Genomic DNA, 15045 nt, shown 5'->3' on the forward strand with positions numbered 1-15045 from the left:
CTGTTCTCCTGCTGACAGGATGTCACGTTATAAGCCCCCCTACAGCAATCTCGACCAAACACATACACTCAAACACCCTCAATTATGAAGGAGGGTAACCTGCTGTCAATTGGGAAAACCACAAGCTGCACAAGGAGGTGGTGTGACACAATCCCACAAGGTCACGTGATGTTTACCCGGGAAGAGAGAAGAGGTTTCAAACTTTCTATTGTCTGGTTAAAAAGCTGATTATCTTAACCCTTGAATCATTTCCAGTTCGACATCTTAATATATTCACAAACACAGCATGTCACTAATTATAATGTTTGCAAATGAATATTTTATCTCAACACCCGGCGGCTAGATCAGTATTATCCACACAGCACGTAGAGTAGCTCCAGAGGATATCTCATCGCACATTTTCTTTCCCTCTGTCCTGATGATAAGCTCAGCTCAGCATCCTGTTATTACTGTAATTACACACAGCATGCTTCCCCAACATGATCAGTGCCCTCCTTCCCCAGGTCTCATCTAGACCCCTCTGATCTAGTATCTGTCTCGCTCTCCCATTAAAAACTGCTTAGCTGCTCAAACAATCCTGTGGTTTTCTAATCAGGCAGACCAAGGATCCTTCTCTGTAAGCAAACACACCAATGGGTGAGGATAAGGAGGGTCGGCTGTACGCACAAATCAGCTCCACACATCCAAGAAAACAGTCAGAACGTCAACCTGAGACCATCTTTTCCAAAAACAGAATGTTTCTGCAAGTTTTGAAAGGTCGAACGTGTCTTGGGCTGTTGCTTGACACGGTGGCATGTGTAAGAGCAGGTTTTCTGGAGAACATAAGTCTTCATCATACTGTGAAACTCTTAAGGGACCAAACCTCGCAGTGGTTGTCAGGTGGACCAACAGATGTCTGGAGAATCTCCACTCTGGTTAAAAGGTCTCAGGCATGGTAACTATCTGCAAACAAAAGAGTCTGTATAAACTGTATGTTCTCTATTCAAACGGATGGAGGGAAAAACACTGAAGCCAAACAGCTGCACATGCAATCAACTGAGACGGCTCCGCATGACTCAGTATGGCATGCCAAGGCTAGACCTTTGAGTTGTGGTTTGTGTTGGAAACCTCTGAATGGCTGCAAACCAAGCCTGTCATTCACAAACTGGTTCATTCTGACTGACAGATTCACACCATCATGAAAGGTTGTTCACTGAGTGGTAGTCTTTCTATCATTGGACATCCAACATACTATAATTTGTATGATTGATAAATGAATGATTCATCATTATCATTTGCAGGTGATGCATGCATGAGTGAGTGCAGGTAATGGTTTGCATGCATTAGTGTGAATCTGTGTGTGCACCTTTGTGTGTACTTGAACGTGTGCGTGTGTACCATTTATGTGCATGCATGTGTGCGCTTGTTTAAACTGGTGTGTGTGTGTGCATGAGTGCGCATCTGTATGCGTGTACCTTTGAGTGCGTGTGTATAGTCGACAATACGGAGGAGGCGATAAGGAAGGGCAACAGCTAGATTGATTGATAAATTCACCACACAACTGGTTTCAGCAGCAAGTGATGGCAAAGAGACAGACACACAAAAACACAGCAGGAAACTCAAAAAAACACGGAGGTCTTATTACTTTTATAATCATTCGGAGTATTGAAATCCTTTACGATAAACAATGCATCATTGACTTCATCATGACCAGAATTTAGGCCTGGGTTCGTTTCAGGCTTACAGTGTTGTGGTTAACCCTGGCCCCAGTTACTTTATTGGCATCGTTCCAGCACGGCTCAATGGGAAGCTGCAAGCACAGCCGAGTCAGATGTTTGACAGAGATAAAGCATTGCCATGCCACAAACACACGGGTCATGACCACCTTGCAGGAGGAGCTCTGCCTCTCAGTCCAGCCACACAATGTGCTTGCTGTTCAGCTATTTAACATGCTGATATGTATTAATGAATCACGATTACTATCTAGGTCCAAGCAGTAGTACAATATTTATTGTTTTATACTCTAACTTTTAATAAAGTACTCTTTATTAACACAGAACAGAAAACACACACTTAATATACACAGGACAGAAAGTAACTCTATAATACCAACAAACATTATGTAAAACAATCAGCTGCAGTCCAACCTAGTCAAAATCCTAGAATGGAGACGTTTCAGATCCCAGTCATCTCCCTCACACATTTTTCTTCAGCTCCTATAATTATCTGCTAGATAACAACACTACATCATATTGACAAGCACAAGGCAGGGATCCAGCTTCCACACAGTGAGTCACCGTGACTCAGTCTGTAACCCAGCACGTGAGGCCTCCTTGGGAGGGTAAGATGGGGGGGCCAGCGTTGGCAACAGTGGAAGAGCCAGCTGTAAGTCTCAGGTCCATCATCTCCTGGCCAGGTTGGTGCTGCAGAGTCTTACCACAGGAGGAATGTGTGGGAGTTGAAGATCGGCCCGCTGCATCAGTGTATGAACCCTGCGTATCCCCCTGCGTCAGAGGCATTTATACTTTTCTCGTAGTGCGGGTTTTATTGTGTTGCAATAACTGTAACAAATATGAAGGGTTTTCTTTCATTTAAGTAGGTAGGACATAGATTGTTACAATTCAACAGCCTAACCGGGGCCTTTGGCATTATTGATTGCTAGCTAAACTTTGGGCCAGTTACATTTCCTAATACATCAGCTGGTGGTTTTGTATGAGATTGCCCAGTTCCCATGTTTCCCTGTTATGTGTGCAGATCTGACTCTGCCTTCTCAGACCAGTTAGAGAGGGACAGTTAGGGTTTCTAGGAAGAACAGTGTGGTCACTGTAAGACTCCTGCAGCAGTCTTACGGCAAATCGCACACCAACACACATACTCATACACGCACAGAGACACCCACATGCACAAACACACACACAGTCAGTCCGTCAGACAGACAGACAGACAGACAGACAGAGACACTCATTTGGATACACTAACACACACACAGACACACACACAGGTGTCATGTCAGCCAGTGAAGCCTGTGTCAGGTTACAGAATACAGCCGGAACAGGTGCAGTGAATTAACTCCTAACGCATCTCTCTGTAAGCTCCTTTTGTCTGCTCTGTCTCCCCCTCTCTCCATTTCCCTCTCCTGAGTCTCCTCTTACACCGCCTCTAGGCCGGATGAAGAGGTTCAGCGCTGGTGAAAGGAGACTCGGGACCGGAGGAGAACTTTCATTGACAGGTGATGAGTTCCAAAGGGTATAGGAACATAGACTGCTGTTGGATCAAGCCCAAGACAAGGTGGCTGCAGGAAGCACTATTGTTGCAGCTCCACGAGAAGTGATAGAATTCTCGGAAGTGCACCAGCTGATCCAGGAGCAAAAGGCTCAGGTTTGGTTGACACTGTGTGTGTGTGTGTGTGTGTATTTGTGTGTGTGTGTGTGACATGTCTTCAAACCACCAGGAAGTAAAGAAACCACAGTCACCTACAGAGGCCTAGGGGTTGACTGATGACAATATGCGTGTTTGTGTGTGGTATTGTGTATGCATGCATGCATGCATGTGTGTGTGTGTGTGTGTGTGTACACACACAGGTTACATCTTATCCACTGAAGTGGGGGAGGTTCTAGCACCCTAACCACTTCAACACTATACCTATAAACATTATACATCTGCTGGAAGGTGTACACATCAAACATAAAGTTCAGCATAAAGGTTTGAAGTGGTTGCATTTGCCTCATTGACAAGGACGTCCAGAAGCATACATACTGTACCAGTTTAACTGAGTCCAGGTTCAGATTAGACACCTTCACAGGGAGAAGTCAAGGTTACAAGTTAAAGTTAATAGACCCTGGTTCTGTTGTGTGCTCAGAGGGAGGTGCACTAAAGTCTGAAATCCCCACTTAACACTAAGTAGATGTTGCAAAAGTAGGTTGATGCCAAGTGAGACCTATAAAGCTGTCTCCAGTCAGTAGTGTAGTCGTGATACAGGGGTGTAGAGAAGCCAAACATACTCCCTTTTACTGTTGAACAGGGAGTTTACTTGTGTAATGGTTGAAATGCGTAAGAAATACAAGGTGTTGCGTGAGTTTCACAGCGAATGCGTGAGACTTGAGATCCCTGCTTTACTATTTCCAGAAAAACCCTCAATGGAAGTCAGTTCCAAAAGGCTGAGCTGAGCTTCTGAAGGTCACTTTCTATAATACAATGTGACTAGGGCAGTGCAGCATCTGCCATGTGTCTTCAATGAGCAAAGATCAGTGGATACTACGTACATTCACAAAGGTAGGAGGTTCTTTTCAATCATCAATCTCAGTCCTACAATCAGCCAAGACATTGGCGGTGTTTCGATGCAGGGGACACATCAATAGAAAAGGAGAGCGAGAGTGTGTCGTTAGGCGCTTGTCTAGACGGGGAGCGAGATCCTTTCCCCTCATTGTTGGTTGGCATTGAACGGCTGCAAAACAGGAAACCATTTTGGAGGGAAAACACAGCCAACCTCAAAGGAGTAATGTGGGTTTAGGGGGGATGTGTACCCCTGTTGACTTGTGGACATGACCAGTTGAAACTCAGAAATCAGACATTTCATCTTTCAAGACGTGAACAGGGGGTACAGGCTTTTGGTGCAGCCTAGCCCATCAACACACCTGCTTTACCTGCTCACAGTCTTGATTGGTGAACACATGTTGTCATCCTGTTGTTTTACAGCATCAGGGCACACGTTTGCTTGGCAGATCCTGACCCCACTGCGCTGGTTTATAGATTTTCAATAGAGCGTACCAACTATGGTTTCTACGTTTCCACTACAATTAGAGAGGAACTAAGTACTTTTGACTCCGTTGCTCCATTCCAGACACGCTGTCGGCCTCTGAACCAGCAGGCTTCAGAACGGATGAAATATAGGTCTTTGCTGACATCTTGTGGTTTGTTGTGTAGTAATGAAGCTGTTGAGTCATGTCATGGTTGGATACTACATTTTGCAACTATGACGCCAACATCTAGGTACATCGATCCCCCGACCCCCCTAACACCACCACAAAAAAAAAATTGGAATGTACATTTACATTTTTACATTTAACGCTAGTTTAATTGAATCAATTGGTTAATTTAACATAACTTAACATCTGTTCATGTGGTGTTTTAGGCGGCCACAAAGCAAACTACATGAACTTACTGGAGATGTGGGTACGTATGGTCCATACTACCGGTTGTAGCCTACTTAACTTCAGCATACATTTGTGAAAAGATAACTAGAGCAGGATAACTGATGAGTACGTAGTGCTCCTGTGCCTACCTAGCACTAACACATTTATTTCCGTTTAGAATAGGAACTGTCAGACTTCATATGGCTGATGGTGGTCAACAAGAAGACTTCCCAGCAAATAGCAGACGGCCTCTCTCTCTTTCTTGGCAACAATGCTGTACTGCAGATCTGTTGAGGTATCCTCTCACATCAAAGCCCAGAAAGAATCCTTGCAGGTTAGAAAACAGCTGTAGGCCCTCCAGAAACAGTGCCTGCAGTAGTAAGGTACAGCAAATAACTCACACTGTCTGAACCTTTTTTTATGCTTGGTGTGGGGATTAAGAACTGTCTATAACATCTTCCATTCATAAACGTGTGGGGCAAGTATTATTGTTGTTATTACCACTATTATTAAATGTCATATCACAAACCCACATTTCTGTTTTGTTGCCACACTACAGGGGGAGACATCGTTGCGGAAAACCAACCATCCGGCAAGCTCTGTTGTCCAAGTGAACAAGTCTCCTGATGAGGCTCAGGACAGTAACATCCTGTATGAGAAAGGTAACGATGAGAAGGATAAAGACCCCGGGTCCAGGAGAGTCTACAGTTGTGTCTCCCTACCAAGGAAACCAGAATGCAAGTGAGTAGTGCTACCGGCTGGTACTTTCTGTTGTTATGTTTGATTCTATAGTTCTCTCTTGGAAAAAGAACCACTGGTCTCAATGTGATTGAGTCATGTTAGTAAACTTGCAGAATACTGACAGAACACATGAAGGCATTTACTGGAACAGTAAAGTCAACAATAACTGATGCAGTTACTGCACTAAGAGTATTCTTTGTTATTCCAGACCCTCCCTGCACCCAACCAAACGGGCCAAAAGGAAGCTGAATGTCAAAACCACCTCTAAGTCTATGGGCTCTGTCACAAAGAAAAAGGGCAGCCAAAAATGTATGTTTCTTCCTATCCTGTCGGTATATTCTAAATGAGGTGATCTGATATTGACATTTTTGGGTAAGCAAGAGAGGACATTTGTAGAAACCAAAGTTAGTCTCTAACTGTATCCCTGTTTCCCCCTCTACAGTGCCCCAGAAACCTGAGAGGAAAATAAAAAGCAAGGAACACTGTGTAGACTTCCGAAACAAAATAGTATTGAGGCATATATCTGGGGAAGGTTAAAAGAAAATTGCAAAAGTTTAAGATGTCTCCCAAAGCACAGTGAGGTCTGTCATTGTGAAATGGAAGGCGTTTGGAACCACCAAGACTCTTCCTAGATCTGGCCGCCCAGCCAAACTAAGTACCAGTACGAGTAGGGCCTCAGTCAGAAAGAACCCAACGGTCACTCTCATTAGGGTTAAGAGACAAGAAAACTTAAACCATGAAGATCCATTGTAGTGGCACTCTGGCAAGCACGCCTTGATTGAGTGGACAGACAAAAGGCACACTTGAGTGAAAGGCATATGAGAGAATTACTGAAAGCATAAGAAATAATATTATCAGGTCTAAACTTTAATTCACTGGCCTAACATTTGTACACCACTCAAAACGGTTCCATCTTGAGAACCAGACATCGCTCATCACCTGGCTAGTACCACACCTACAAAGGATCATGGGGATGGGGATCCTTCCCAATGACGGGGGCAGAAGTACTCGTCAGGACTGAGAGAATGGATAACCACAGCCGATACAGACGGAGCCTTAAAGAAGACCCGCTTCAAAGTGCACATCACCCTCAGACTGGGGTGATGGTCCAGCTGTCGGCATGACAACAGCCAGTAGGAGCTCCAGTACCAAGCCAAAACCCAGACTTTGAACAACATAGCAGATCTGTGGAGGCACCTGAAGAATTCTTTCTAATACAGTTTCAGAAATGTACAATTAAAAAATAATAAACACAGTTTCTGTGTAGAGATCTTTCTTGTATGTGTAAGATTAGAAACACCATTGAGACACTGCAAATGTCCTTAATCACCTCAAGCAGACGGCCCCATCGAGCGAGAGTGTGTGTTAGACGCTCGTCTAGACGGGGAGCGAGATCCTTCCCCTCATTGTTGGTTGGCATTGAACGGCTGCAAAACAGGAAACCATCTTGGAGGGAAAACACAGTAAACCTCAGAGGAGCGATGTGGGTTTCGTTCGGGGTGGTTACATAGTCATAAACTACAACATTAGTTGAAATGGATATTGACTAGTACAAAAAGGCTAAAGAAACTGGTGTGATGTAATGAAGAGAAAAATAATGACAAGGTGTTTTAAGAGGACTTCGTCAACATCTGTCTCCTAAGTCTATCTCATAATAAATAGGAGTTTTTAGAGATATCTGCTGTGAATTAAACATATTTTTTATATCAGTATGTATATTTGTAAGAAACATTTTTTTAACATTGTGATAGGTGTAAAAGGGGCTTTTTGTGTGATTGGTTATAAAGGTGTCAATGTAATGCAGGATTCATGTGGATGCTTAAAACAGCAAAAAGTGGTCACATATTATTCTGTTCGCTTATCATTCCATGTACCCACTGTCGATAAACCCACGAGCAGCACCCGTTTTACTTTAATAACTTTGACAGCATAATAAGCCAATGTATTCAAGATTGCTTTTGGCCCAAAATGTGTTCTCTTTTCTCATACCTTTTCTTCGTTAATGACTTTTGTTAAGTTGCTAAAATTTTATTTTAAATGCCACTCACATTACAAACAATAAGAATTGTTGACAGCAGTAGTTTCCAACATAGTATACACAGAAAAATACATAAAAAGGAACAGGTATGTTATCATCACACAAATATTGTAAAAGCTTCACATAGAGACCTAGTACGTTTTGCTTTACTGTTTTTCCAGCCAAGAAGTCACTCAATATGTTTTTTCTATCTTGAATAACAAAAAGCTTGGTTTGCCTTAAGCCCATTTCTGTTTATGAATATGGCATTTACCCATAACCAAACAAAGATTAACAATAAAGGCCACATTTTCCCGTAACGTGTTTTTTTCATTAATGAACGATCAGGTAAGAAATACAGAAGCATAGTAAAGATACCGTTTACAAATACAATAATGAAAAACATAAGATACAAAATCAGTAATAACGATTAAGATTAAAATACAGTGGATAACAATCAAGACAGTTAACAAATAGAAAGATACATAAATCAGAGCAGCAGAGACATATTTGAAAACAGTTCCCTATTAAATAGTGTATAACATTATAAGTCTATGTTATTTCGCAGCAGATTAAGAGATTCTATCAAGAGATTAAAGTATATTAGAAATACTGTAAACCACGGAATATAATTTGAAAATGTGGCTTTATGAACATGAAATGTACCTGATCAGAACCATAATGTTAACAATCCAGTTAAATCATAACCACGGTTCATTTTATACTGTCTATGGCTTGGTCAATCAACTCGACGTCATCGCCATGTGTCCCATACTGCATTTCGGTTGATGGTGTGTTTGTGTCGGTATATGTTAACTAGCTAGCTAGCAAGAACATACTGCTGTAGCATTTTTCGAGCTACTCAGTTTTAGGCACGCTGTTGCATCTAGAAAGCTAATAAAAAAACATCGGTTGTTTCTCACAGGTTGAAAATATGGAGATTGGGACAGAGATAAGCAAGAAAATTAGGGTAAGACGTAATGTAATAGTCGTGTGTGGTTGTATGCTAGCTTGCTACTGTTAGCATGGTTAGCCTATTTGTCTCACTGTAGTCTGATCTAGTCTAGTGGTTGTGATATGCTAGCCAGATTGACAGTTATTGTAATAACTATTTAGCTAGCAAATATTTTGATCCCAACCTGTTGTATGCATTTCTAACTAGCTCATGAAGTTATTTGTTTAGCAGCAATTGGTGTGGGCAGCCAGCTACGCAGGAGAAAAATGTGTAGAAAATGTGTCAAGCTACAGAGCGGGACAGTGTGTGCTTGTAGCTCGATCTGGATTAGAAATGCTGGTGATAATGCATGCATATAACTGATACCAACGATAGATCTAAAGGCACTTGTCTTTTTTTATGCAATATTTCAGGCGGCCATCAAGGGCAAGCTTCAGGAACTTGGAGCGTATGTGGGTAAGTATGGATAGTAGTGCTTAGAAGCCGGCTTTAAAATATTGCCCCTACTAATATGAATGAAACTGACATATTTAATTGAGCTATCCTAACCTTTTTTTTTTTTGTTCAGACGAGGAACTCCCTGACTACATAATGGTTATGGTGGCGAACAAGAAGACTTCCCAACAAATGGCAGACGACCTTTCTCTCTTTCTTGGGAACAACACTATCAAGTTTACTGTCTGGTAACTAGCAGATTTTCTTCTATACGACGTGACTTGAGTGTTTCTCAATGAGTTATGTATTCGCCTCGCGGTAATATGTCAATAGAGTTGCTTGGGTTTGTATGTCATTGCAGGTTGCATGGTGTCCTTGAGAAACTAAGATCTGTTGCAGTGGGTAAGTCCCCCAAAATACTATCTTACTGCCAAAGCGGTTATTGATTGTAAAAGATCATTAAAAAATGCATCTGATTGCGATGGCCTTGTAGCTGATATTGTGATGTTTTATCTTTTGTAGAGCCAGCAACCTCAAGACCCCAGCTCTTTGATAGTGGTGTTCCTGCTGCTGAGAGTCATGACTTGGAGAGCGAAGTCAGGAAGGGGGAGGGGTCAAAGGCCCTTGCTGTGTCCAGCACACGCTCTGACAGGGCAGAGACCCGTGTGTCAAGCTCTGCCCATGACCACCATGCAAGGTGAGTGTCTGCAGGTCATCATAACGTCTGGAATATTAACGTTTTGGATCAGTTTATTGTTGAGTAATTAGCAGTTGGAGTACAGGCCATGTGAGACATTGTCCTTTTCATGCCGGAGGCATTATGTAACATCAGCAAAATTAAATATAACCTTGGCTCAACAGGTGCCAAGCTAAAAACTCATCCTATCAATGGCTCTTTTCAAATAGACTACGAAGAATAGGAATGTAAACTTTTAAGTTGACTGGTTAATAACACACCACTGCAAAACCATTATTTCTAGTTTTTTCAAAAATATGAACATGCTGTTTAAGCTATGTAGGGGAACTGCCATTGAACAGATGGGGATTTCCATTGACAATGCATCTGGTGTGTCTGTCATACTAGCTAAACATGTTATCGTGGCTCTGGCCTTTGTCTCAGTAAACATTAAGTAAGTACATATACACGTAAATCTGGATGGAGTAGGAGATTTGACCCCAACCTACCGCCACCTCTATGAACGACCTTGGGTTAACGTCACACATGGTCATTTATCTGAAGGGCCGCCGCAGCAGAGCGGATGTCCTCCCGCCTGACATCCACTGTGAAGCCCATGATGGAGCCGCCGTCCTCCGAAGCAGTCATCGACATCAAGCCTGAACTGGACGATGACCTTATTGCCACAGACGTGGTGGAGGTAGGCGTCCCAGGTGGTCGCATGCGCGGAAACTCCAGCCGTGCCACGGCGCAGGTCTACAGACCCCCGCCCGGCAGGTCCTACTCCGGCAGGTCCGCGGACACCTACAGGTCTTTTGAGGGGTCCTCACACAGCAGGCACCAGGAAGGAGCCTTGCAGGACCGAAGAAGCAACAGGACCTCCAGAAATGGGGCCAGCAGTAGTAGGGTATGTTGAACAGCAACTGAAGCTTTTTAAAATCTTTGGGGACTAAGAACTTATTTGAATATCCAAGGGTTTGCGAGTGAATTGTTGATGTATTTATTTTTTTGGTGGTGGGCCGTTATCGGCATTAACGTGCTGCGTTAACGTGAGACTCCTGTCGGGCGATAAAAAATAATAATATTGCTTCCTGTGTTTGACCGAATCCTGTTCTGTTTCACAGCATCAGCAGGATGAGGCGTCACGAAAACGCAAGGCGCCAGTAGCCAGTTCTGTGGTCCGGGTGAGCAGAGCTGCAGACGAGGCTCAGGATAGTGACGACCAGGATGAAGAAGATGATGATGATGAGGAAGATGAAGGCTATGGGGCCCGTAGCATGTCTAGCCGGGTCTCCCTGCCTAGGAAACCAGAACGCAGGTGAGCGGTGGTGCTGTCTGTGGGACCTGCATTTAGGGCTTTAAAAAGAGCCACTGGTCTCTATGTGGCTCCATCTACATAAATGTCAGAATAGTGTCATCTTTTTGTTTTTGAGGTTGTCTTTCAAATGATGGCTTCATATTCTGATGCTCAAGCCTTTAGTAGTATTAGCTTGGGGTATGAATGTGTCGTATGTGTTCCTCCAGACCCTCCCTGCCACCAGCCAAACAGGCCAATAAGAACCTGCTCCTCAAAGCCATCTCTGAGGCACAGGATTCCATCTCCAAGACAACAGCTTACCAAACAGGTACATGTGCTTCCCATGCTAGCTGAATGATAGTGTGTGTGATAGGGCATGACTAGAGGGGTTTAAGAGAACTCTGACCCAGTGACACTGACCTGATCCGTCTTCAGACCTTCAGAGGAGCAGTGGAGAAACACAAGCTCTTGGCTGAGTTGTGATGTTTTCTTCATGTTGCCCTCCTCCTCCCTCCAGTCCACCAGAAGCAGACAGTGCCCGTGGCGCCCCGGACCCGTATGGTCAGCAATGAGATGAGTGCCGCCATCCAGCTGGTCCAGGAACACCTTCACAGCCTGGCTCCTCGGCCCCAGACCTACACCCCCACTGGGCTCCAGCCCCCTAGGCACGCTGGTGGGTCACATATCACCCTGGACAATAGAATTCTGGGTGTATTTGGTTGATGAATTATAATCTCATGTAATGCAGCTGCTAATTACAAAAGGTATATTGATCCTGAGACAATGTCCTCTCCCTTCCAGTTCAGTCGAGATCGCTGGCGTCCCGTCTCCAGTTGGACCTTCCGGAGGAGAACGCCACAACGCTGCCCTCTGACTTAGGTAGGTGGAACTTGCATTACCCAAGCAACTTGAGTCTGGACCAGAGTTCTCAAACTGTAGAGTTGGGTAGTAACGTCCCAGTATTTTGCTATAGAAGAGAACATGTATTTCTGAGCGTTTTGTGCTTCAGTGGCAGCGGAAGCCGAGGAGCAAGAGGGCAAGGCCCTGGACACGCGCTCCTTCATCATGAGCAGGCCTGTCCTGGCGGAGGAGCCCGTCTCTGTGAGGAGCAGGCTGGGCCTTCTGGATAAGGAGGACATCACACCTGCTACACTGCGCATGGTGCAGGCCAGGTACACACCCTCCCTCTGCTGCTACATGGTGCAGGCCAGGTACACACCCACTCCCTCTGCTGCTACATGGTGCAGGCCAGGTACACACACAACATACAGTGTTCGCCTCTTTTAATCTTGCCCTCTTACCAGGCGCTCACAATAGTTAGCTTGTCAGTGCTGTGCTTCTTGTAGACCTAAACTCAGCCTCTGGTCTGAGTGTTGTGGCTCTTCCTAGTTGAAGGGTTTTGTTCCCACTCTGTGTCTCCTTAGTAAGGAGAAGGGTTCTGTGCTGGGCTCTGCTAGTCCCAAGTTCATCGTGACGCTGGACGGCATCCCCAGCCCACTTGGAAACCTCGCCGACTGCGACATGGAGACGGATGACGGTGCCAGAGTGGCTAAGACTGCCGTAGCCGAGGCAGCCATCCATTTGAACCGTGAGCCAAAACTGAGCATCCATCAGAGACTCCAGCATGGAGCCCTCTTTGCTGACGGTAAGACTCTTTCAGGACACTGGGGGTAGGTTGAGATGTAGTTGTTCCAGATGGTACTGCACATGGTGTATTATGTGTCTTCCTAAGTCATGGCCTCCATCTCATCCCCCCGTTTCTAGAGGAAGAGATGGAGATGGGGGAAGACGAGGCCGTCCCTGTCAAACGACAGAAGGTTCTAGAACGCTGCAAGTTCTGGCCCGTGTGTAAGAGTGCAGACGACTGTTTATACCACCATCCTACCACACAGTGCAAGTAAGTACTCGGTGAACACAGACGGCACAGGTGAGACATTCTGAAGATGGGATTTGAAAATGCAAGGATTGAATATTGCTTTTGCTGCACACCCCCACATTATTTAACATCTTTTTATAATTTTGCTCATCCAGAATGGTGAAGTTGATGATTATTCTGGCTATAGGTATATGGCATGCAGATTTGCTCTGTTTTAATCTCTTTTGTCTTCATTCTTGTCTCATGGAAGGACATTCCCCAACTGCAAGTTTGGAGAGAAATGTCTGTTCGTCCACCCCAACTGTAAATACGATGCTAAGTGCACCAAGCCAGACTGCCCCTTCACTCACGTGAGCCGCAGAGGCCCCGCCCCCCCTCCCAGACCAGGTAGGAGGACACACCCACACAGCAGCCAGTATTACCAGGAAATAAATCCCTGTATCACCATGAGTTTTTGTAATTGAATGGGTTGGGCTGATTGCGGCGTGCGTCCTTGAGAACTAAGACGTACGGACAGACCTGTCCCCACTGCAAAAAAAAATCAGAAAGGTAACCCTGTAGACATTTGAGATGTGTAGCTTTTGAATCCCTGTTCCTGTCTCCCCTTCAGTCTTTACTCCAGCTCTCTTTACTCCAGCTCCACAGTCGCAGAGTGCTAGTGTGTGCCGCTTCTTCCCAGACTGTAAGAAGGTGGACTGCCCCTTCTACCACCCCAAGGTAGTACACATGACCGCCCTATACGTGTGATTCTGGAGCACCATTCTTTGAGACCTTGACTTTAGATGCATTTTGTATGGTCTCAATAGTATCTATACATCCAGAAGTATTGTGACAGTTGTGTCCTGTAAGCGGTAGTGCAGCTGCCAGTGTTTTTCTGAGTGTAAAAGTGGAGTCACCCCAGCAGGAACAGACTGGATGGTAACACGTTGTCTTGATATGCAGCCTTGCAGGTTTGCAGCCCAGTGCAGGCGTACGGGGTGTACCTTCTACCACCCCTCCACCTCTGTACCTCCCAGACACGCCCTCAAATGGACAAAAACTCAGAGCAGGTAGGAAGGAACACACACACTACAAACACACTACACATACACACATGAAGAGCGCTGAGACTAAGCAGGTATAGTATCATTTACTAATTGATACAGTGAAATATAATGTATATAAGTATGATATGACTATTGGTCTGCAGGTATATGGTTGTATTGTAAGTTAACTCCAGTGTTTTGTTTGTCCCTTTTTGTAGTTGAGATCCTTACCGGCCCAGATGTGCTGCTGCTGTTGTGGAAGAAGAATCGCAGCTTTGATTAGTTCCCCTGGATTTACCACACTATCAAATCTGTTGTTTAATTTCATCTTTAAATTCATTTTTATTTTATTTGTGAAACTTACTTTTAATAGAACTTAACAGGTACTGTAACTGGGTTTTGTAAGTTGCTGTACTCTTGACTTTTTCTTTTTTTTTACTGGGGGGGAGGGTGAGTAAAAGAAAAAGAACCCCATATCAACATGTCAGTGTCTGTCTTTTGATTGTGAATATTTTTCATGTGTCTTATGTTATTTAGGGTCAATCATTGGCTGGTAGTAATGGGAGGGAAAACCTATATAAAACAAATATAGCGTTGAGTCTCGGTTTGTCCTGACGCAACTAGACATCCAAACCAACCTAGAACTAAGGTTAACATGTACATAGGGACTATGGTTAACATGTATAGAGTTGGACTTGAACACTTGAATTTGCTTCAGGTTCAATAGTAAATTAAAAGATAGTGCTAGTCTTATATGGCTCCTCCAGAGAAATCAAGCCCCAACTTTCTGTGGGTATGGCCAGGTTGGGGTGTACAAAAATATATCCATACTTTGAGTTTGAAGTAAAATGGGAAGCAAGCACTAGAAGAAACACACCTGGTCCTGGAAAGAGACAACTTGGAGAAGGAGAG

The 15045-nt window shown here is 44.2% G+C and overlaps 2 protein-coding genes across 2 annotated transcripts; both read left to right on the top strand.

Moving 5' to 3' along the window:
- Positions 1-3967: 3967 nt before the first annotated feature.
- Positions 3968-7027, top strand: LOC124468993 (zinc finger CCCH domain-containing protein 14-like). Its single transcript, XM_047022069.1, has 6 exons — positions 3968-4251; positions 5111-5151; positions 5290-5445; positions 5671-5852; positions 6061-6161; positions 6295-7027. Exons 3-6 carry the CDS (start codon positions 5383-5385, stop codon positions 6387-6389), a joined length of 441 nt encoding a protein of 146 aa, XP_046878025.1. The 5' UTR covers positions 3968-4251; positions 5111-5151; positions 5290-5382; the 3' UTR covers positions 6390-7027.
- Positions 7028-8649: 1622 nt separating this feature from the next.
- On the top strand, positions 8650-14615 carry zc3h14 (zinc finger CCCH-type containing 14). The gene is made up of 17 exons (XM_047022158.1): positions 8650-8839; positions 9238-9280; positions 9393-9507; positions 9621-9661; positions 9782-9956; positions 10500-10842; positions 11060-11253; positions 11460-11560; positions 11750-11905; positions 12034-12111; positions 12242-12404; positions 12657-12877; positions 12997-13129; positions 13359-13495; positions 13719-13825; positions 14051-14157; positions 14352-14615. The coding sequence occupies exons 1-17, from the start codon at positions 8804-8806 to the stop codon at positions 14353-14355; spliced, it is 2154 nt and encodes a 717-aa protein (XP_046878114.1). The 5' UTR covers positions 8650-8803; the 3' UTR covers positions 14356-14615.
- The last annotated feature ends 430 nt before the right edge of the window (positions 14616-15045 follow it).

Source organism: Hypomesus transpacificus, chromosome 6, assembly GCF_021917145.1.
Source record: "Hypomesus transpacificus isolate Combined female chromosome 6, fHypTra1, whole genome shotgun sequence".
Classification (NCBI taxonomy): Eukaryota; Metazoa; Chordata; class Actinopteri; order Osmeriformes; family Osmeridae; genus Hypomesus; species Hypomesus transpacificus.

What these genes read in the sequence shown, in the direction of transcription:
- zc3h14 (XM_047022158.1), top strand. Translation starts at nt 8,804, where the DNA reads ATGGAGATTGGGACAGAGATAAGCAAGAAAATTAGG. An exon ending in CATCCTACCACACAGTGCAA is followed by an intron (nt 13,130 to 13,358) that starts GTAAGTACTCGG and finishes GTCTCATGGAAG; the next exon opens with GACATTCCCCAACTGCAAGT. An exon ending in CGCCCCCCCTCCCAGACCAG is followed by an intron (nt 13,496 to 13,718) that starts GTAGGAGGACAC and finishes TCTCCCCTTCAG; the next exon opens with TCTTTACTCCAGCTCTCTTT.
- LOC124468993 (XM_047022069.1), top strand. Translation starts at nt 5,383, where the DNA reads ATGCTGTACTGCAGATCTGTTGAGGTATCCTCTCACATCAAAGCCCAG. An exon ending in CCAAGGAAACCAGAATGCAA is followed by an intron (nt 5,853 to 6,060) that starts GTGAGTAGTGCT and finishes TTGTTATTCCAG; the next exon opens with ACCCTCCCTGCACCCAACCA. An exon ending in GAAAAAGGGCAGCCAAAAAT is followed by an intron (nt 6,162 to 6,294) that starts GTATGTTTCTTC and finishes CCCCCTCTACAG; the next exon opens with TGCCCCAGAAACCTGAGAGG.